General features: G+C 46.2%; 1 protein-coding gene across 1 annotated transcript in view; it reads left to right on the top strand.

Moving 5' to 3' along the window:
- The window catches only part of LOXHD1 (lipoxygenase homology domains 1), a 198,479-nt gene that overhangs the window by 79,018 nt on the left and 97,331 nt on the right, over positions 1-22,130 (top strand). Inside the window, exons 13-17 of the mRNA XM_018039819.1 lie at positions 8,310-8,464; positions 9,973-10,133; positions 13,019-13,095; positions 15,746-15,942; positions 19,291-19,483. Coding sequence (XP_017895308.1) covers positions 8,310-8,464; positions 9,973-10,133; positions 13,019-13,095; positions 15,746-15,942; positions 19,291-19,483 — 783 coding nt within the window. The remainder of the gene's footprint in view (positions 1-8,309; positions 8,465-9,972; positions 10,134-13,018; positions 13,096-15,745; positions 15,943-19,290; positions 19,484-22,130) is intronic.

Raw genomic sequence — 22,130 nt, 5'->3', positions numbered from 1 at the left:
GCAAAAGCATCAGATGTTCGGTGCTCCGTCTTCTTTCACTTAGCATAATGTTTTTTAATATCCATTCACCTTGTAGCATGTATCAGCATTTCGTTTACTTTAATTACTGAATAGTAGTTCACTGTGTAGAGAGACTGCATTCAATTGTTGATGGACATTTGGGTTGTTTCCACGTTTTGGCTATTATGAATAATGTGACTGTGAACATTTATGTGCAAGCTTTTGTGTGGACATATGTTTTCAGTCCTCTTGGATATATATCCATGAGTCAAACTGCTGCTATGTGGCAATTCTGTTTTGAGTTTTGAGAAACTATCCTACTGTTTTTCAAAACAGCTGCACGTTTTGCATTTCCATCAGCAATGTATGAGAGTTTTAATCTCTCTACATCTTGCCAACACTTGTTTTTCTTTAGTATTCTTTTTGTTGTGGCTCTTTTGGGTCCCTTGAAATTCTATATGCATTTTAGAAATGGCTTGTCAATTTCTACAAAGAAGTCAACTAAGATTGATAGAGATTCATTTTTATCTGTAGGTCAGTTTGAGAAGTATTGCCTTGACAATGCAATTGGAGCTTAATGATGACACCCCAATGGACTGCAGTGATGTTAAGACTTAAAGATGTTAAGTCTTCCAATTCGAGAACACAGGATGCTTTTCCACTTACTTAAATCATCTTTAATTTCTTTCAACAGTTTTTTAGTTTTCAGAGTATAAGTTTTACACATGTCTTTCTTTTTTATTGAGGCATAATTGACTCACAAAGTTATATTTAGTTTCAGGTATACAACATAATTATTCAATATTTGTATATATTGCGAAGTGATCACCACAGTAAGTCTAGTTAACATCCATCACCATATGTTGCTACATAATTTTTTCTTGTGATGAGAACTTTTAAGATACACTGTCTTCTTGTTGTTTAGTTGCTAAGTCGTGTCTGACTCTTTGTGGCGGCATGGTCTGCAGCACACCAGGCTTCCCTGTCCTCTACCATCTCCCAGAGTTTGCTCAAGTTCATGTCCATTGAGTCAGTGATGCTGTCTGACCACCTCATCCTCTGATGCCCTCTTTTCCTTTTGCCTTCTACTCTCTTCACAATGTTCAAACATGCAGTACAGTATTATTAATGTTAGTTGCTATACTGTACATCTCTGTGACTTATTAATTGGTTTTCACTTGTTTTCTTAAATTATCTGTTAAGGGACTTCCTCGGTGGCCCAGTGGCTAAGATTCCACGCTCCCAATGCAGGGGCCCTGGGTTTGATCCCTTGTCATGGAATTAGATCCCACATGCCACAACTAAGACCCAGCACAGTCAAATAAATATTTAAAAAAATTATCTGTTAAGTATTTAATCTTTTGGGGCTTCCCTGGTGGTTCAGCTGGTAAAGAATCCACCTGCAATGCAGGAAACCTGGGTTCAGTCCCTGGGTTGGGAAGATACCCTGGAGAAGAGAACAGCTACCCACTCCAATATTCTGACCTGGAGAATTCCATGGACTGTAGAGTCCATGGGATCGCAAAGAGTCGGACACGACTGAGCAACTGTCACTTTCATTTATTCTTTTTAATGCTATTTTGAATGGAAATGTTTTTATTAGTTTTATTTTCAGATTATTCATCGCAAGGTAATAGAAATACAGTTGATTTTGCTATCTTGATCTTGTACGCCATGACTTTGCTGAACTCATTTATTGGTTCTGATCATTTTTAGTAGATTCCTTGTGATTTTCATTATACAAGGTCATGTTGTCCATGAATAGAGATAGTTTTACTTCTTCCCAACCTGGATACCTGTTCAAAAAGACACATGTACCCCAGTGTTCATTGCAGCACTATTTACAATAGTTAGGACATGAAAGCAACCTAAATGTCCATAGACAGATGAATGGATAAAGAAGATATGGTTCATATATACTACAGAATATTTATTCAGCCATAAAAAGGGACAAAATTGGGTCACTTGTAGTGATGTGCATGAACCTAGAGTCTGTCATACAGAGTGTCTGTCTCTTCCTGAGCCATCCTTTTGCTTTCAACCTATTTGTGTCTTTGTATCTAAAGTGTGTTTCTTCCACATATCAGATAGTAAGATCCATTATTCATTCTGTCAATCTCTGTGTAATAAGGAGCATGGATTATTTTTGATGTTTGACTTCTGACAGCTTTCCAGCTACACCAATCTTTCTCATTTTCTGCCTGATATCTGGGCAATTTGGTGAGAAAGCCTGGATGTTCCCTTCCTTCACACTGGTGGAAAGTTCAAGCCATACAAGGACCCATGTGAAGAAATTCCCACCCCCTAACCACCATACCCCGGAGAAGGCAATGGCACCCCACTCCAGTACTCTTGCCGGGAAAATCCCATGGACGGAGGAGCCTGGTAGGCTGCAGTCCATGGGGTCGCGAAGAGTCAGACACGACTGAGTGACTTCCCTTTCACTTTTCACTTTCATGCATTGGAGAAGGCAATGGCAACCCACTCCAGTGTTCTTGCCTGCAGAATCCCAGGGACAGCGGAGCCTGGTGGGCTGCCGTCTCTGGGGTCGCACAGAGTCGGACATGACTGAAGTGACTTAGCAGCAGCAGCAGCAGCAACCACCATACCCCAAGCCAGTCATCCCTCCCTGCTATCTTAAGCCATTTTTGGACCTGCTTGAGGTTTATCATGCGCTCCCAGAACTCCTCATTATATGAAAAATCATCTTATGTTCACTCTTGGTGCATATCTAGCATCATTAACCTTGATTTCTGATCAAATGTGGAGTAGGGGGATCCATCCTATCTCTGTCGGATTATCATCACGTTTTGCCTTTGGATTAAAATATTTAGTCCATTTACACTTAAGGTAATTACTAATAAGGCAGGATTTAAGTTTGCCATTTAGCTATTTGCCTTTTATATGTCATAAGTTTTTTTCTTGTCCCTTTCTTATTCTTTCTTTCATATTAGTTTCTAAAATAGAATTTTAGTTCCCTGGTTTCTTTTTATTTATATAAATTACTTTCTTATTGGAAAGAATTACACTTGGGGAATTATACCAGGGAATTACAATTAACAGCTTGCAACATTCTAGTTAGGATTAATACCAACTTATTTTCAATAATATACAAAACTCTGCTCTGGCGTAGGTTTGTTTGTTTCTCCTCCTTCATGCTATATTGCCATACAAATTACATTTTCGTACATTATAAACCCACCAATGCAATTTTATATATATATTGCTTTATGCAGTTGTCTTTTATATAAAATACGAGAAGAAAAGGGTACAAACAAAAATTAAAATATACTGTCTATAAATATACCTCTATCATTGCTTTTCCTCATTCCCTTTATGTCTGAGTGTGTTCAAGTTACTGTCTAGTGTCAAATATGAAGGACTCCCGTTAATGTTTCTTTTAGAGCAGGTTTGCTAATGATGAATTCTTTTAGTTTTTGTTTATCTGGGAATGCCTTAATAGCCCCTTCATCAAAAAAAAAAAAGGCTTTTTAGAGCAGTCTTAGATTCAGAGCACAATCCCTCTGCTTCACTGACTGCTGCTTCTCATCTGAGTTTCTAGCTTCCGGGCTTGACCTCTAAAGTGGGCATCCCTCCACAGGCCTCCTCTACAGTCTGCATCCTCTCCACAGAGGGCCTCACCTGGCACTGTGACTTTCAGTGGAATCTACATGTCTATGATGACGAAAGTCATGTCAACAGTCCTGACCCTCCACGCACATTCAACTGCCATCTTGACCTCTCTTTATAATCGTCAAATGCAGCAGTCCCCATCCATTTTGGGAGCAGGGACTGATTTCAAGGAAGACAATTTTTCCTTGGACTGGGGAGGGCATGGTTTGGGGATTATTTAAGCACAGTATATTTACTGTGCACTTTATTTCTACTATTATTGCATTGTGATATATAACGAGATAATTATACAACTCACTACAGTGCAGGATTGGTGGCCTTAAACTTGTTTTTCTGCAGCTAGGCGGTCCCATTTGGGGGCAACGGGAGAAAGCGACACCCAAAGTGTGCTGCCGATGTCCAGTCTACTCTGTAATTCCATTTTGATTGCTGTCACTGCAGAAAACCCTGCTTCACAAAGATAGGATGTTGGAAATGAAAGCAGGCTTTTCAGTGCTTTTTTTTTTTTTGGCAATCTCATAATATTCCACCTTGGCTTTAATCCAGAAAGTATGGAGATTTGAAGTTGTCCCAACACACTTTTAAGGCCACCATCATCTGTGATCCTCTTCTGGCACAGACAAAGTCAACTCACCTGGCTTATTCACAGATGGTTCACAGATCAGTTCCTTCCCAGTTTGTGAGTCTTTTGTGGCTGGAAAGTAATGCTCCAAGTCTTTTGAAAGCTGAGATAGGTGATTGTGCACAAGCTGGGAGAAAGAGGGTGCTGGCTCAGTCTCTTTCAAAATCTCTGCTAATGTTTGAAACATGTCAAAAATCCCAATGTTCACTCATCAGCCGCATAATTCCAGTTTGGCTTTGAATGCAGCCACTTTATCTGCTGACTTGGAAACAGTGCCATTTTCCCCTGTGACAGACTGCGTTTGTTGAGCAGGTTGCATATGTCACGCAGTAAGCAAGTTTTGCAACCAATTCTGTGTCACTAAAATGTGCTGCCTGATAGTGACTGTTTTCCTAGAAGAAATCTCTACAGTGGCCCTTGTAACTAAAGCACTCTGGTCAGTGATCTTCCTTTAGAAAGCCATCTCATTTCTGTGTATAAGAGAAGGCATGTGAGCTCTGTGAGCTCTGTGTCCATCTCCTCACAGAGCTCTGTAATCAGACATGAGTTAAGGTCACGTGCTTTAATGGGGCTGATCATTTTAATCACAACCTGCCAAACATTGTTAAGTTCAGGTGACATTTTTCAGCTAACTGGCATTTCTCTATGGATGGCACAGTGTGTAGGTTTACAGTCAGAAGCAACCTCTTTTACCCGAGTAGTGAAACCAGAAAGTTGTCTAGTTATGGCAGCTGCTCCGCCCATGCATATACTGAGACAGAATGACCAGTTCAGTTTTCCTGATATGCAGTCATTCAAAGACTTGAGCTCTGGTGTTGGCTGGCTACAAAAGTGCACATGGCATACCCTCACACACATCCTCCTGAAAAACATATCGCACAAAAACGAGCATTGCTGCCTTGTTGTCATCATTGGTAGACTCATCAACCTGGATTCCATATCAAGGTGACTCTCTAATCCCAACAGTTGCACCTCAGTATCCCCTGCTATTTCAGGGGACATCATCCATTCATCCATTCATCTAGTTAAGGTGCTGGGCAAAAGAGGAACACGTGCCACCCTTTGAGCTGCAGTCTCTCCTTAAGGCTCACAACAATGTCCTTAGTAACAGGCAGGATCAGCTCTTCACCAGTATTAAAGGGCTTCTAGCTCTAGCAATGCAGTTAGGCACTAAGAATGATGCTCTCAGTGCAGACACGTTTGATAAAGTGGTGCCCTTCAATAATTGCATCTGTTCTTCGTGCTCACATTTTTTTTTCTTCTGAAAAACTCCAAGGGCTTATCTTTTAATCCAGGGTGCTTGGTATCCATGAGGTGAAGAAGTTTAGAAGGTTTCATGGTTTTGTTGGCTAGCTGGTCGCCGCATATTTTACCAAATGGGCTTGGAGAATATGAATCACCTGTTGAAATGAATGTGTAGTTTAAGTAGGACTCTTGGTATTTTCTTTGAAGTGCAGCCTACTTTTTGTGAAATGAAGTGAAAGTCGCTTGGTTGTGTCCTACTCTTTGCAAACCCATGGACTATAGCCCGCCAGGCTCCTTTGTCCTTGGGGATTCTCCAGCAAGAATACTGGAGTGGGTAGCTGTTTCTTCCTCCAGGGGATCTTTCCAACCCAGAGATCGAACCCAGGTCTCCTGCATTGCAGACAGATTCTCTAACAGTTGAGCCACCAAGCAGCCTCAGAGTCTTCTGTCTCATCATTGGGTCTTCACCCATTTCCAGAGAAACTCCCCAGTGATGTTTATTTTTTACTCATTTTGGCTAGGGTTAGCTTGTGGGATTGCCGAAACTGTGACTGAGAAAAGTGTGCAGAGTGAGAAAGAGGCATGGATGGAAGTGGTAAATAAAATAACGGGTGGGCCATGCATGGACTAAACTAAGTGTTGGATTCTGACTTAAAGCCTGCCACCAGATGCAGCTTGTTAGTTCCTACTCACTGATAGGGTTTAGATATGAGTCTGCAAGCAATTGATTTATTACGGTCTCTGTTCAGTCAACCTCTCTGCTAATGCTAATCTGATTTGCAGCCTCTCCCAAGCACTAGCTTCACTGCCTCAGTTCCACCTCAGATCATCAGGCATTAGATTTTCATAAGGAGTGCACAACTTAGATCCCTCGCATGCTCAGTTCACAGTAGGTTTTGCACTCCTACGAGAATCTAATGCCACCTCTTATCTAACAGGAGACAGAATTCAGGTGGCAATGCAAAGCAAGGGTGGGTGGCTGTAAATACAGACGAAGTTTCGCTTGCTCACCTACCACTCACCTCCTGCTGTGTGGGCCAGTTCCTAACAGGCTACAGACAGGTACTGGTCTTTGGCCTGGGGGTTGAGGACCCCTGATCTAATAGGCATCTCAAATTTATAATGAACAAACAGAACTATTGAATTTTACCTCCAAACTTATCCTTCTTCCCAGATGTCCCTACTTCTTGGCAATGCTATTCACCTAGTTGCCCAAGCCAAAAACCCAGGAATCATCCTTGGTTCCTCTCTTTCCCTTAATTACCTATCTAATCTATCACTGATCTGTTCTTTCTACCTCAAAAATGTATCCCTAATCTACTGACTTCTCTCCATCTCCACTGCACTCCCAGTCCTAGGTACCCTCTCTCTTTTCTAGACTACTGTAATTATTCCACTAACTGTCCTCTCTGATTCTCTCCTTCATCCCCTACAATCGGCTCTCTGCATAGCAACCAGATGCTCTTTAAAACATAGATCAGGCCAAGTTACTTCCTTGCTTAAACCCTATACTGGCTTCCTGTACTACTAAAAACAATAAGCAAAGGAAGCCACATGTCTTACCTTGACCTGTCACACATCACGGGCCCCTTTCTGGCCCCTGTTCACCTCTGGACCTCACATCATCCCCTGCTGCTTCCTCCATTCCAGCCACACTGGCCTTGTTCGCTCTGCTCCTGGAATATAGCTGCTCATCCCCACTTCATAGTCTTCGTACCCACACCGGGGCTTCACAGTTAGCAGCACCCTCTTCTTTCACAGCACCTGTGTCTGGCTCTATCACTAATACCTTAGTCCAAGCCTTGCCTCCTCACAGCAAGCTTTTCTGCATCTCTAAATCATTTTCACCCCCTCACCGCCCTTCTCTTCACTTCTAGCACACTCTGTGGCATCACTTCAAGGTATCATCTTTGTTACAGATATAACTCGGAGATTTCCCTGTTCTTATTTTATGATTTTACTGTCCATCTCTCCGCTCCAATCTCCCATTCTCAAGTCCAATGCAAGTGCCACAGAGCAAGAGTTTGTCTGTCTTGCTCATTACACCTGTCATAATGCCTTCCACCTACTAGGCTTAGGTAAACAGATAGGGGGCAAATGAATTAATGAATTTCACTTTGAAGCTTATTTTAAGTGGAAGCAAGGCTGTGATGTGCAGGATGTGGGCTGCCCCCAACAGTATATTTTCAATGTGGGAAGACTCTTCTGACCTTTCCGGAGCGGCTGCACTTTGTGGCTTTCTCTCTGCTTCTCTTCCTGGTGTGTCCTTAGCACTGGGGAGTTCTGAAGAGAAGAGAAGGCTCAGTTCTTGTTCAAAAGAAAAGCTATCTTACTTTTCTTAGGAAGACAGGGCACATATGAATTGGAGAACAACCTAAGGCAAAATAAAGTCTACTGGGCTGGAATGGAATCAAGTGCCAAAATGTTTGAATTAGACCTGTGGTCCCCAAACACTGCCAGCTTCACCAGAGTCCCCTGGGGGAGCTATTGAACAATGCAGTTTTAGGCGTCCAGCTCAAGAACTAAGATTTGAGAAGCCTGAGGCAGGGCCCAGGAATCGGAATTCTTATAAACTTTTCCCATGGAGTTCTGATGATTAGCCAGGAGCAGGAAACTCTGATCTGTCTGGGACAGAGATTCGCAGCTTAGCTGGCCCTTCATTGTCCTGAGGCAGCCGAGGGAAGGAGTAAGGTCAGCCCTGGATGAGAGCTGGATGGAGGAGGGGAAGCAGTGGTTGAAAGTGGGGAGCAGCAGGCCAGCGCTGGGAGCAGGGGGCTGGCAGTCAGCGGTCTCCCCCTCTACCTGCCAGTGGCCCGGTACCGCGTGACTGTGTGCACTGGGGAACTCGAAGGTGCGGGAACGGATGCCAACGTCTACCTCTGCCTGTACGGTGACGTGGGGGACACAGGGGAGCGGCTGCTCTACAACTGCAGGAATAACACCGACCTGTTTGAGAAGGGCAATGTAAGTTGCAGCGGCGCCACGCCCCACCGGCCCCACCCACTCTTCCTTGGTCTTCCCTGCTCCAGGTAGAGCTGCCCACTGGTGTGGGCCTCAGCCATCCGAGGGGCTGGCTCTGGGGAAGGGAACAGGGAACTGCATGCCTGACACCCACCAGGCTCCTAGGACTGGGAGCTGGAGAGCCACCCTAAAGGGATCACAATCCTCTTCCCACTCCTGAGCTTTGAGAAGAGGGCAGAGCAGGAGGACTTCAGGACAGGCAGGTAGGGAAGGAAGCTGGGCACCATACGGTGACCTGGAGACCCCAGGCTTGAAGGAAGCTGGGGCATCTGAGGGCCCGCTTGAGAACACTGCCTTCTCCACTAGGCATGACCACTGGAGGCACCTTGTTCATTTCCTTTTTAAGAGAAAAACCAAGAAAGATACTAGACGTGGAAGTGGGAGAACTAGGTTCTCCTGTCAGCCACATGACCATGCGCTGGGCGTTTCATTTGGTTTCCCCAGCCATCATCTGGGTTTACTGGGGAGGCTGTGTGAAACAGCAGGGAAAGAGTCAGGCAGACTGGGGCCAGTCACTCCATCCCCTGAGCCTCTAAAGTGGGTAAAGGGTGCCTACCTCTGGCTGGCTGTTGTGAGGATGTCAGATGCGCTGCCCTGGCAGATCTGGCCTACGGCACAGTGTGTGTGCTCTAAGTCGTGTCTGACTCGTTGCAACCCTGCAGACTGTAGCCCGCCAGGCTCCTCTGTCCATGGGATTCTCCAGGCAAGAGTACTGGAGTGGGTTGCCATGCTCTCTTCTGTAAAGAGCTGTGTGGCTGCAAAACTGTGAGGCCAAGGTTGGTCATCAGATGAAGACTTGATAAGCCTTGGTTCTCTCCCTCCTCTGCCATCCCTTCCTTGGTGAGGGCAGGGCAAGCCCCGGAATGTGAGTGGAGGTCTCCTTGCATCCTTTCTCATTCTTTTCTTGCTACATCTTCTGACTCCTGCCATGAATCCCACCCTTGAGTTCCTGTCCCAAGGGTATGCTCCCATAGACTTGGTGACTTTGTAGCCCCTGCTGTGCTGGTGAGAAAAAAACTGAAATTAATAAGACCACTGGTTCCCCCCAATCATTCCCTTTCTCAAAAGGGCCCATTGTCTTTCTGCAGCAAAGAGCTAGAGGAGATTAGCCAAGGAATGAATTCACAATGAATGGTTAGTCACTGATGACAGCTTGATGTGTTAATCCTCCTGGGGGATTTGCCTTTTAAAAGGAGATCACAGGGAATGGCCATCGTTTAGCCAAGAAATGCAGGTCTCAGTTGTTGAGAACTTGACATCAAATGATGTTCCAGTGGGAGAAATTGGGGTGGAGTGCAATCTGTTCTTTATTGGTAGCTCCTGGCCCACCTGGGAAAGACCCATAGCCCAACCCATCAGCTATGGCTTGTAGGGTTTCTGGGCCTGGCTCTTCCCTTGGTGTTTGGGTCCCAGGGGAGCCGCGATCCATCTGGCCCGGCTGTCTCCCGTAGGCCGATGAGTTCACCATCGAGTCTGTCACCATGCGGAAGGTGAGGAGGGTGAGGATCAGACACGACGGCAAAGGCAGCGGCAGCGGCTGGTTCCTGGAGCGGGTGCTGGTGAGAGAGGAGGGGCAGCCTGAGAGCGACAACGTGGAGTTCCCGTGTTTCAGGTACTCCAGGCCCGCCAGCTTTGGTCTTCCCCAGCTCAGGTTACAGGCCTTGGGTTCTCTGTCTTGCTGAGGTGTGTGGTTATGGCGTTTACTGTCAGAACTTCTCTGCCAGGATCAGGGAGTGATGAACATCTTAGCTACAGTAGATGTGTGTATTTATTGTGAGTGTGTATGTGTGTGCATGTGTGTGCATACTTCCACACTTTTGTGAGCCTAGGGAAAGAATAATAAAAGCTCCAACAGACTGGCTTATCTATTTCACAGCATCTCACGCTGAAACTGGGCTGAAGTGTCTGAAGCTGAAGGAAAGTGGCTATATTTGGAAATATGTATTAATATCCTGCGAGTATTTAGGTGGAAACTTAAATGACAGGTCATGATTTCCTTTGCTGCTGGGGAGGGCCTGGGGATGGAGAAGTGGTGGAGGACAAGAAGGGAGAGATGGGGCTTTGTGATGGCTGAGGATGGATGAGGATGGTGGTCCATCCTCCCGGTTCATCCTACGAGCACTCAGCCAGGGCTGCACCACAGCGGCCTCCAGGTCTGTGGGAGATGCCACAGTGACCTCAGCAGGACAATCAGAGGTTGATTGAGGGGCTCTAACCAGCACTGCTCACTTCCCCAAGTCTCTCCCTTCCTGTCATCAAAGCCAGGAGTTTGTGTCTTCATGTCTTAGATTCACAGCGTGAAAGCTCATGGGAAGCATGACAACTTAGTGGTCAGCTAATTTTTTCTTAATTGAGGTATAGTTGATTTAAAATACTGTGTTAATTTCAGGTGGAGAGTTTCAGATTATTTTCCATTGTAGGTTATCGAATTTAGTTCCTAGTGTTATACAGTAGATTCTTGTTGCTTATCTATTTTACATGTCATAGATGATGCTAGCTAACAGCTAACTGATAGCAAGGTCCTAGAGATCATGGGCCTGGGGAGGCAGGGCTCGAGAGAGAGATGGGAGAGACCACAAGGTCACCCGCATTGACCCAAGGGGAGAGGAGGCAGTGTATTGGTAAAGTGGACCATGGTTTAGGGAAGCCTGAGCTCCAGGTCAGGAGCGCTGGGGAGGCGGCTGTGCCTTGGCTTCCTTTGATATGTTCCGTGGCCAGGAGTTGCCTCCCTCTTGGGTTTATAACAGGAGTGACTGCAAAGATAAGCACCAAGACACAGGTAAATGGGGGGACACTCTGGACAAGAAGCAAGTATCTTGGTTTCCCTGTTGCCCTGGAGAACGCTGAGAGTGTCTCTTCTGTTGCCATCAGCCCAGTGTCACAGACCATCTTGAATACTGGGGCCTGGATAGCTCCTGCCTGCACAACTGTCTGATTTCTCAGTCTGGGTCCCTGTGCTCAGTGGAAACAGTGCTTTTCAGGCAAATTGGTCCAGCGTCTTTCCTACTGGCATCTACCGTGGCCCACTCCAATGTACTGACGAGTCATAGCCACCAAGCCCCCTCCCTTCAGGGTGCAGACCCACCTTCTTCTTGTTGGCAAATCTCATTCATCCTTGAGGAGTCAGATCAGAGCCTCTTCACATGAGCCTTCCTCATTTCTCTAAACTTCTGTTGCACTTGATTTGGTCCAACATCCATTGTCATCTTGGTCTCCATCTAGTTCTTTGGCCAGTCTGTCCTGCCTGCTTTTCTTTTAAATTAATTTTTTATGGAGCATAGTTGCTGTACAGTTTTCCTACTATACAGCAAAGTGAAATTATATATATATATATATATATATATATATATATATATATTCCCCCCTTTTTTTGTATTTCCTTCTCATTAAGGTCACTATAGAGCACCGAGTTGAGTTCCCTGAGCTAGACAGTAGGTTCTCACTAATTATGTATTTAATACATAGTATTAATAGTGTGAGCTTCCCTGATAGCTCAGTTGGTAAAGATTCCACTTGCAATGCAGGAGACCCCAGTTCAATTCCTGGGTCAGGAAGATCCACTGAAGAAGGCATAGGCTACCCACTCCAGTATTCTTGGATTTCCCTTGTGGCTCAGCTAGTAAAGAATCCACCTGCAATATGGGAGACCTGGGTTCGATTCCTGGGTTGGGAAGATCCCCTGGAGAAGGGAAAAGCTACCCACTCCAGTATTCTGGCCTGGAGAAGTCCATGGGATCACAGTCCATGGGATCACAAAGAGTCGGACACAACTTAGTGACTGAACTAATTACTTAGTGGGTAATACCAACTTATAGATAGATGACTATAAAAATAAGCTAGTTAAGTGATGCCTATGAAAGAGTTAGTTATCTGATAAAATTAGAATTTATTCTATGTCCTGTCTCCTTAACTAGACCGCAGGTTCTCTAGGGGCTGGGCTGTCTCTTATTCATCACAGTGTATCTTCTCTGCTTTCTCCCCACCCCAGAGCCCGTAGCACAGTACCATGCACATGATGAACTTTTAGAAAAACATGTGGGTTTTTTTTTTTGATGATAATGACACAGGTGTTCATGGCTTTTGGGACAGACTCTTCACCATGATAGCTGAAGTTCCACATCAAGCGACCCTGCCCCTTTTCCAGCCCCATCTGCCAACCCTGCAACGTTTGCTCACTCCATTCCATTCCATTCCACACTTGCCTTCCGTCTGCTCCTGGACGCTCTGCTCTGTCCCAGCACATTGTTTGCTCCGAATGCACCTCCCTCCTCTCCTGGTTAACTCCTCATCACCCTCCCAGTTTTATCCAGTTATCACCTCCGCGGGGCAGCCCTCCCTCCCATTCTGGGTTGAGATCCTTTCTTCTGAGCTCTGGTAGAACCATTTTCCTTTGTTGAGGTCAGAGCTCTGGCCTCCCGGTGACTCTGCATGAATTGTGTGATGGCTGGTTGTCGGGCTGCCCCACTCAGAGAGCTAATGGCCCTTGTTTGCCCACAGGTGGCTGGACAAGGATAAGGATGATGGACAGTTGGTCCGAGAGTTGCTGCCCAGCGACAGCAATGCGACACTGAAGAGTAAGTGGTCCAGAAGGCAGGTGGTGGGTGTGGCCTGGGCGGGATTTCCCTGGCTACCTAGAGACTAGCCCTTGGAGAAAGCACACACCCTCCACTTTACTCCATGAAGGCAGCACTGAGAGGGTAGGGAGGAAGAGGCTCTGGGAGAGATTGGGAATGCTCTGCCTGTCTGAGCTTTGTGCAGCCTCTTTATAGCCCTGGATGTGGGGTCCTGGATTTCTGTGGGCTTCTGTTGATGAGAGTAACAAGGGCAGTAACTGGTTAATTCTGCGCGGCCCCGGGGTGGGCACCTGTCATTTGGGACCTTGTTTTTCGATGCTGAGAATTATCCTAGAGGTCTTATAGTTTTCCTTGCTGCTGCTGTTGCTGCTAAGTCACTTCAGTCATGTCCAACTCTGTGCGACCCCAGAGATGGCAGCCCACCAGGCTCCCCTGTCCCTGGGATTCTCCAGGCAAGAAACTGGAGTGGGTTGCCATTTCCTTCTCCAATAGTTTTCCTTACTGGTATTATTTCGTCAAGAACCTTGATCTGTTCATGAGTGTTAGACAAAATTTTAAAAAATATATCCAGAATCCTCAATAATACCAACACCTGGTTTCTTTTCCAAGGCTTCATAAAACTGTTAATTGCTCAACTGCATCTGACTCTTTGAGACCCCCATGGGCTGTAGCCTACCATGCCACTCTGTTCCTAGAATTCCCCAGGCAAGAGTACTGAAATGGGTTGCCATTTCCTTCCCCAAGGGATCTTTCTTACCCAGGGATCAAAACTGAGTCTCCCTCATTGCAGGCAGATTCTTCACTGTCTGAGCCACCAGGGAAGCCCCTAATACCTCATATTTATCACGTATTATCTGCAGTTTGCTATCTGACCTCAGGAAGATACTTAGCTCCACCAGGTCTGCATCCTCGCCTGACAGGTGGGCATAATGCCATCAGCTCCGCCGACCTTCCCAAGTTATTTCTGGGCACACATGAATAATAAGACCACATATTTATCACTTTTTATCTCATGTGAGTCCAGCAAGAACCCTGGAAGTCGGCAGAGCTAATGTTTTTTCGCCAATTTGTCAGGGGGGACCCAGATCTGGTGGAGCTAAATATCTTCCTGAGGTCAGATAGCAAATTGCGAAGTTGGAATTCTGCATTCTGAGAACACTGAATTACAGGATTTAAGAGCTGGAACAGTTCTTAAGAGATGAAAAAAATGCCTCCAGTGGACACAAGCCTCATGTTTGTGCCAAGGGGAACTCCTAGGACAGCCAGGTCTGCAGTCAGCAGTGGAGCTGGGCCCAGCACCCAGGCGTCTCTGTCTTCCTGCCTGGACTTCCCACTCCAGCAAGCCCCACTGTTCGACAGGGACAGGGTCCTTCAGACTCCCTCTTCCCCAAGTCAGAGTTTTTGAAAGGATTTAGATGAAAATGATATAAGGAAGAGATCTTTTTCGCAGGTCTTGCTATATCTTTACAGCAAAGACAAGCCACCTCCTCAGGGCCGTCAGGTGTGCCCAGGGCAGCTGACCTGGACTAGACCCACAGGCCTGGCCTCCTCCAGGGCCTGACTGGTCTGTGGGGTTGTCACCTGAGAGCTGTGCTTAGCTGTCTCTCTCCAAGTATTTCTTGCCAGAGCCAGAAGGCCCTGAGACGACTGTGAACTGCAGGCTTTGGAACTAGCATCACTTGCCTTTCCAATGCTTCCCTTTTCATTCCCAAGACCCACGCTCTGGAAGAAGGCTATGGACTTGGGCTCATGGCTCAGACTATCCTAGGCCTTGCCTTTTATCCTCCTTTGTGGACAGATGACACAGACCTTTCTGGGTCATAAGATAAGAGTAACATCAGCGTGGCATTTCAGGTGAGAATAAGACCTTCAGGTCCACATTAGGGATTTACACATAGCTGACACTTAAAAAAAGATATCTCCAACTATTTTACTTTAATATATAAACCTTAATACGTAATAGTTCAGAGAAATCAATTGCGATTATTTCAGTATCATGCCAGAAATATTATTTGATAAAACTCAGCTTCCATTTCTCAATTTTTAAAAAGTATATACAAGCTTACTTCCTTAAATGATTGTGTGGAAACACCACTCTCAAATTTAAGAACTAGTATTATGCTTAAGGATGACTGCTTAGTGTTTAGTGCTAGGCTGGCTCCTTCTGAACTGTTGGAATCTTGAGCCAAAAACATCATCTTCTGAGGCTCAAATTTCTCACCTGTAAAACCGAGGTCAGAACACCCGGCACTAACACCATGTAGGTAATGTGCTATGTTTTCTGCTGGGAGTTAGAGGCTTCCTTTGCCTTGGTTTCTTCATCCATCAGATGAGAAAGTGAATGTGTATTTGCTTTAAATCCTCGTCTCTTACATTTTAGTATTCTTTGCATGCCTTCCTGTTCTCAGCGCATTCACACCCTATGGGGCAGACGAAGCAGGAGTCAGAATTCTGATTTTGAGATGAGGGGACTCCAAAAGATGGTAGGAGCACCGCCCTCCACTGTCAGGGCTATGTGAGGAGAGCCAGAGCCTGGGCCCCCGACCCCCAGCTGAGTATCCAGCCCTGGCCATCGACCTCCTGCCCTGAGCTCCCTGCAGCTCACCCGCGCTAACCCCTCCCTTCCCGCCTCCTGCCCTGGACTGTTCAGACTTCCGCTATCACATCAGCTTGAAGACGGGGGACGTCCCTGGGGCTAGCACAGATTCCAGAGTCTACATCAAGCTCTACGGGGACAAATCTGACACCATTAAGCAAGTTCTTCTCGTCTCTGACAACAACCTGAAAGACTATTTTGAACGTAGCCGAGTGGATGAGTTCACCCTGGAGACCCTCAGCATTGGAACTGTAAGTCTCTCTCCCAAGACCCTGTGAAGGTGTCTTACCTATTTCCCTGCGTGTATCTGCACATGGGTGCACACACACACACCCTTGTGTACACACACTCACACTCACATACACACACACATGCGCACACACACAGACACACACTCATGAACACACATACATACATGCACACACACATATACTCACACACACATACATGCACACACACATACACATACTCACACACACATGCATATACATGCATATACACATACACTCACACACATATACACATACACACACACTTGCATACACATGCATATACACATATACACACTCACACACACATGCACACACACAGAGACACACACTTATGAACACACACATTCACATACATGCACACACACATATACACATACACACTTGCATACGCACATATACACATACACTCACACACACATACATGCACACACATATACACATACACACACATGCATACACATGCATATACACATACACTCACACACACGCACACACACAGACACACACTCATGAACACACATACATACATGCACACACACATATACACATACTCACACACACTTGCATACACACATATACACATACACTCACACACATACATGCACACACACATATACACATACTCACACACACATGCATACACATGCATATACACATACACTCACACACACGCACACACACAGACACACACTCATGAACACACACACTCACATACATGCACACACACATATACATATACACACACTTGCATACACACATATACACATACTTACTCTCACACACACATACATGCACACACATATACACATGCTCACACGCACACTTGCATACACATGCATATACACATACACACATGCACACACACATACACACACACTTGCATACACATACATATACACATACACTCACACACACATACATGCACACACATATACACATACACACACTTGCATACACATGCACACACACAGAGACACACACTCATGAACACACACTCACATACATGCACACACACATACACATACTCACACACACTTGCATACACATGCATATACACATATACACACTCACAAACACACATACATGCACACACACACACGCACACTCTCACAACACACAGGTGAACCCATTTGAAGGGGAAAAGTGCCCACTTGGTTAGTGCAGTATGTTGTTTTCTAGTATGACCCAGAGCAGCAGGAGGCACGTGAACAGTGCTCAAGCTTCCAGACTCTGTCTGGGGCTGGAACTCATGTTCTTAGTCCGGTGTTTCCTTTACCTCTGTAGCCAGGACCAGAGGGACCTGGGTCCTAGACACTGGTGTGCAGGGAAGGAGGGAGAGCTGTAAAGAGGGACTGGAAATGCTTCCCAGTTCCAAACTGGTGTGTGTGTCACAGTGACACCCAGAAAGCCTATTGCAGTGTGAACTCTCAGGCCACACCTGAGAGATTCTGCCTTAGATAAGAGATGGGTCCCCACCATCACCCCTCCGGCTGACTGTGCTGTGAGGGGTCTAAGCATTCACCTGGAGAAGTGTGGGTCTGACTGCCTGCACTCAAGTGCTGGAAACTTTTCTAGAAGTGTCTGAGCAGGGCTTCAGGTTACTACTTGCCCCTCTCGGGGTGGCTTATGGAAACTGAGAGGGTTACAAGCTCACCTTTGCCGACCCCTCCCCTCTTGGTGAGCCTCACCTGAGTTCAGGTGCTCTGGGGAATGATTTCATCTTGAAGCTCCTTAGCTTAAATCAAGATTTTCCTTGATCAAGCTGTATTTACATTTTAAGCTGAATTAGTAATTGCAGACTGAAATGCTGTTTCCTTAACTAAGGATTTCTGGCAGCAGCCAGCAGATAAATGAGACATCCAAGTGGTGGGGAAGGGCGTTGGGGCCCTTCTTGTGTTTCTGAAACCTGCCCAACAAGCAATGTGGCCAAAAGCTTGGAGTGTGGGCTTGGGCTCCTGACTGCCTCGTCTGAGGCCCAGTGTTTCCACTTACCTGCCGTGTGCAAGTTACTTCATCTCTGTTTGCTTTGGTTTTCTCACTACTATCGAAAGGGATTCCAGTGGGATTGTCATTAGCATTAACTATGTCAGTAACACCCACACGCACATAGTATGTACTCAGTAAGCTCTAGCCTTGGTGACTGGAGAGTTGCCCACGTCAGGTGCTGGCCACCATGGGACTGACAGATGATCCCTGCCTTCGTGGCATTTTCTGTCACAACAGGCAGGAAACACCTGTTCCTGTCTTTCCTCTGTCACAGAGCCAGCACCACAGAAAGATGATGAAGCTCTCCCGCGCTGCTTGGCCCACACCCTAAAAGCTCTCAGACTGTGTCTGTAGACGTAGCTGGATTCCAGGGGACCGGGCTCCAGGCACTCAGCTGTGATACAGTTTCCAATAGCAGCTGCAAATAGGTGCTCAGGATGCAGAAGAGCGAGAGCAAGGCTTACAGGGACGATTTTCTAAGTCTGGCCTTTGGGCACCAGACTCACAACTAGCACCACCCCTCCAAACCACCATGGAAAGAATCTAGGGGGCTGGAAGGGATCTCAAAGGCCATCTGAGAATTCCATCTGATGTTAGAATTGGCCTGAATCTAAAAAAAACAAAAACAAAAACATAAATATCATTCAAACCCTGAAGAGCAAGGTACATTTAAGGATGGTAACATGCACATTTTTGTGCTCATCTATGACATCTGTGGGCAAAGATTAACATAAAATATAAAATAGCAAAGCTACTGAACTACGGTGTTACTGAGAAAAATACACCTTGGTTCTAAGAGTGAGAGGAGGCACTGGACACAGAATGACAGAGCCCCAAAAGGTTGTCTGCGTATTGTCACCTACAGGATGGGTGTGCCAGAGAGGACGTGCAAAGACATGTACAACCATGTATGGTGTAAGACAAAACAAAGCCACATCACCAACATGGCCATCAGAAGCCAGTGGTTAATATTTTGAACGTTTGCTTTCTTGTGCAGCCACCACATTCTTAGGACGTCCACTGCCTAGCATTCAGTACATACTGGAGCTTTCAAAGCTCTGGTCACACCCACTTGCTTCTCACCATGTCTCTAGGAGGTGGGCTGAACTAAAGACAAAGGGACAGAGGCTCCAGGCTGGGGAGGCTGGGCTCTGGTCTCCTGGCTGGTTGAGGGCAGGCTGGCCTGGGACCCAGCCCTTCCTGCTGAGACTGCATCTTCTGAAGAGCTGGAGACGGGGCTGAGGGGAGCCGCTTGCCCTGGTGTTTTGGGGGCATAGGGATGGAGAGATGGAGGCTTCTATACCAGCTCCTTGCGCACATGTATCGTGTGTTTCCTTCCAGATCAGCCGGCTGGTAATTGGGCACGACAGCACGGGCTTGCATGCCAGTTGGTTCCTGGGCAGTGTCCAGATTCGCGTGCCCCGCCAAGGCAAGCGGTACACCTTCCCTGCCAACCGCTGGCTGGACAAGGACCAGGCTGATGGGCGCCTGGAGGTGGAGCTTTACCCCAGTGAGGTGGTGGACATCCAGAAATGTATGGAGGCAGCTGTGACGGGACTGTCAACACTGTTCCCCATGGGGTGGGGCAGTGGGGAAGGAAGAGAGATTATGGGCGACCTGGGTCTTGTCTCAAAGTGGGAAGCTTCCAGTTGCCCCTGGCAGGGCTCTGGGAGGGAAAGGGGGCTCCTTCTATAGATGGGGAACCTGAGGACTCGGTGGATGAACCATTGTTTTCTGGGAGAAAGGCAGCAGATGACTTTATTGAGAAATATACCTTCTTGGCCTTGCGTACAAGAGGAGTTTGAGAAATAGTTTTCCCCCTGGGAAGACTGGAGAAGAGATAATATTCACTCATTCATTTATTCAGTATGTGTGCGTTGACTGTTTCTCTGTGCTGACACTGCCCTAGGCTTTGTAGAGACAATCATGAGCAAAACAGACCAAAGCCTTGTCCTCATGGACTTCACGCTCTGTGGTGGGAGACAAAAAATAAATATATAGTATAATGCCAAGTAAGAGCCAGGAAGAAAAGGAAGCAAGATAAGGGGTTAGTAACAGCATGCGGAAGAGGGAACTATGTGGACAGGGTGGTGACCTCTCTGAGTAGAGGTCAAATTCAAGGTGATCTGGCCACCTATTGCACATGATATGAGAGCCATCGATTAAGCAGGGGGGCTTCCCTGGTGGCTCAGAGGTTAAAGCATCTGCATGCAACGCGGGAGACCTGGGTTCGATCCCTGGGTCGGGAAGATCCCCTGGAGAAGGAGTTGGCAACCCACCCCAGTACTCTTGCCTGGAGAATCCCCATGGATGGAGGAGCCTGGTGGGCTACAGTCCATGGGGTTGCAAAGAGTCAGACACGACTGAGCGACTTCACTTCACTTCACTTCACTTCAAAGAAACAAGAGGTTATCTAGAGGATCATCAGTCCAAACCTGTTATAGACAATGCCGCTTCCCTCACCTCTCCGTTTTTGTGTCTAGCCTGAAAGCAGCTGTCTGAGACTCACTGCCACAGGAAGCTGCTCTGAGAAGGAACCCACCATGAACTCGCCGCTTCCTCTTCCAGAAAGCCTTGTGTCTTATTGTGTCCATCCTCTCTCCCCATGTAACCTGTAAATTCTCTGAGGACTGTGTCACATACACAGGCTTTGTAATGGTACCTGCTAGTGTGCAGAATCGAATCCTTCCCTCTTTTTATGAGTTAAAACTTGATTTCCATCAGAGTAATACAAGTACTGGGCTTCCCTGTTGGCTCAGATGGTAAAGAATCTGCCTGCAATGCAGGAGACCCAGGTTCGATCTCTGGGTTGGGAAGATCCCCTGGAGAAGGGAATGGCAACCCACTCCAGTATTCTTGCCTGGAGAATCCCCATGGACAGAGGAGCCTGGTGGGCTACAGTCCATGGGGTTGCAAAGAGTCAGACACAACTGAGCGGCTAAGCACAGCACTATACAGGTACTACAAGATAAAGATTAAAAAAGCAGCAGTTCCCTTACCTACCTCTTTCCCCAACCCATCCCCCTTCTTCAGAGGTAATACATTTTTAATAACTTTAGCTTTTTCTTCAGAAATCTATCTCCATATTTTCAGTAATATACTTATCAATTACTTGAATTTTTTTCAGTCATTTAGTTGTTCAGTCGCTCAGTCCTGTCCGATTCTTTGTGACCCCATGGACTGCAGCATGCCAGGCTTCCCTGTCCTTCACCATCTCCTGGAGGTTGTTCAAACTCAGGTCCGTTGAGTTGGTGATGCCATCCAATCATCTCATCCTCTGTTGTCCCCTTCTTCTCCTGTCTTCAGTCTTTCCCAGCATCAGAGTCTTTTCTAATGAGTCAGATCTTCACACCAGGGGGCCAAAGTATTAGAGCTTCACCTTCAGCATCAGTCCTTCCAATGAATATTCAGGGCTGGTTTCCTTTAAGATTGACTGGTCTGATCTCCTTGCAGTCCAAGGGACTCTCAAGAGTCTTCTCCACTACCACAGTTCAAAAGCATCAATTATTTGGCGCTCAGCTTTCTTTATAGTCCAACTCTCACATCCATACATGACTACTGAAAAACCATAGCTTGGACTAGATGGACATTTGTTGGCAAAGTTATGTCTATGTTTTTTAATATGCTGTCTAGGTTGATCATAGCTTTTCTTCCAAGGAGCAAACATCTTTTAATTTCATGGCTGCAGTCACCATCTGCAGTGATTTTGGAGCCCAGTCTCTCACTGTTTGTTTCCCTTGTTTCCCATCTATTTGCCATGAAGTGATGGGACCAGATGCCATGATCTTCGTTTTTTGGATGTTGAGATTTAAGCCAGTTTGTTCACTCTCCTCTTTCACTTTCATCAAGAGACTCTCTAGTTCCTCTTCACTTTCTGCTATATGGGTGATGTCATCTGCATATCTGAGGTTATTGACATTTCTCCTGGAAATCTTGATCCGGTTTGTGCTTCATCCACCCCAGCTTTTCCCATGATATACTCTGCATATAAGTTAAATAAGCAGGATGACAATATACAGCCTTGACGTTCTCCTTTCCCAATTTTGAACCAGTTCATTGTTCTATGTATGGTTCTAACTGTTGCTTCTTGACCTGCATACAGGTTTCTCAGGAAGCAGGTAAGGAGTTCTGGCATTCCCATCCCTTAAAGAATTTTGCACAGTTTGTTGTGATCCACACAG

This window comes from Capra hircus, chromosome 24 (genome assembly GCF_001704415.2).
Source record: "Capra hircus breed San Clemente chromosome 24, ASM170441v1, whole genome shotgun sequence".
Taxonomy (NCBI): Eukaryota; Metazoa; Chordata; class Mammalia; order Artiodactyla; family Bovidae; genus Capra; species Capra hircus.
This window is presented reverse-complemented; position numbering and strand designations above follow the sequence as displayed.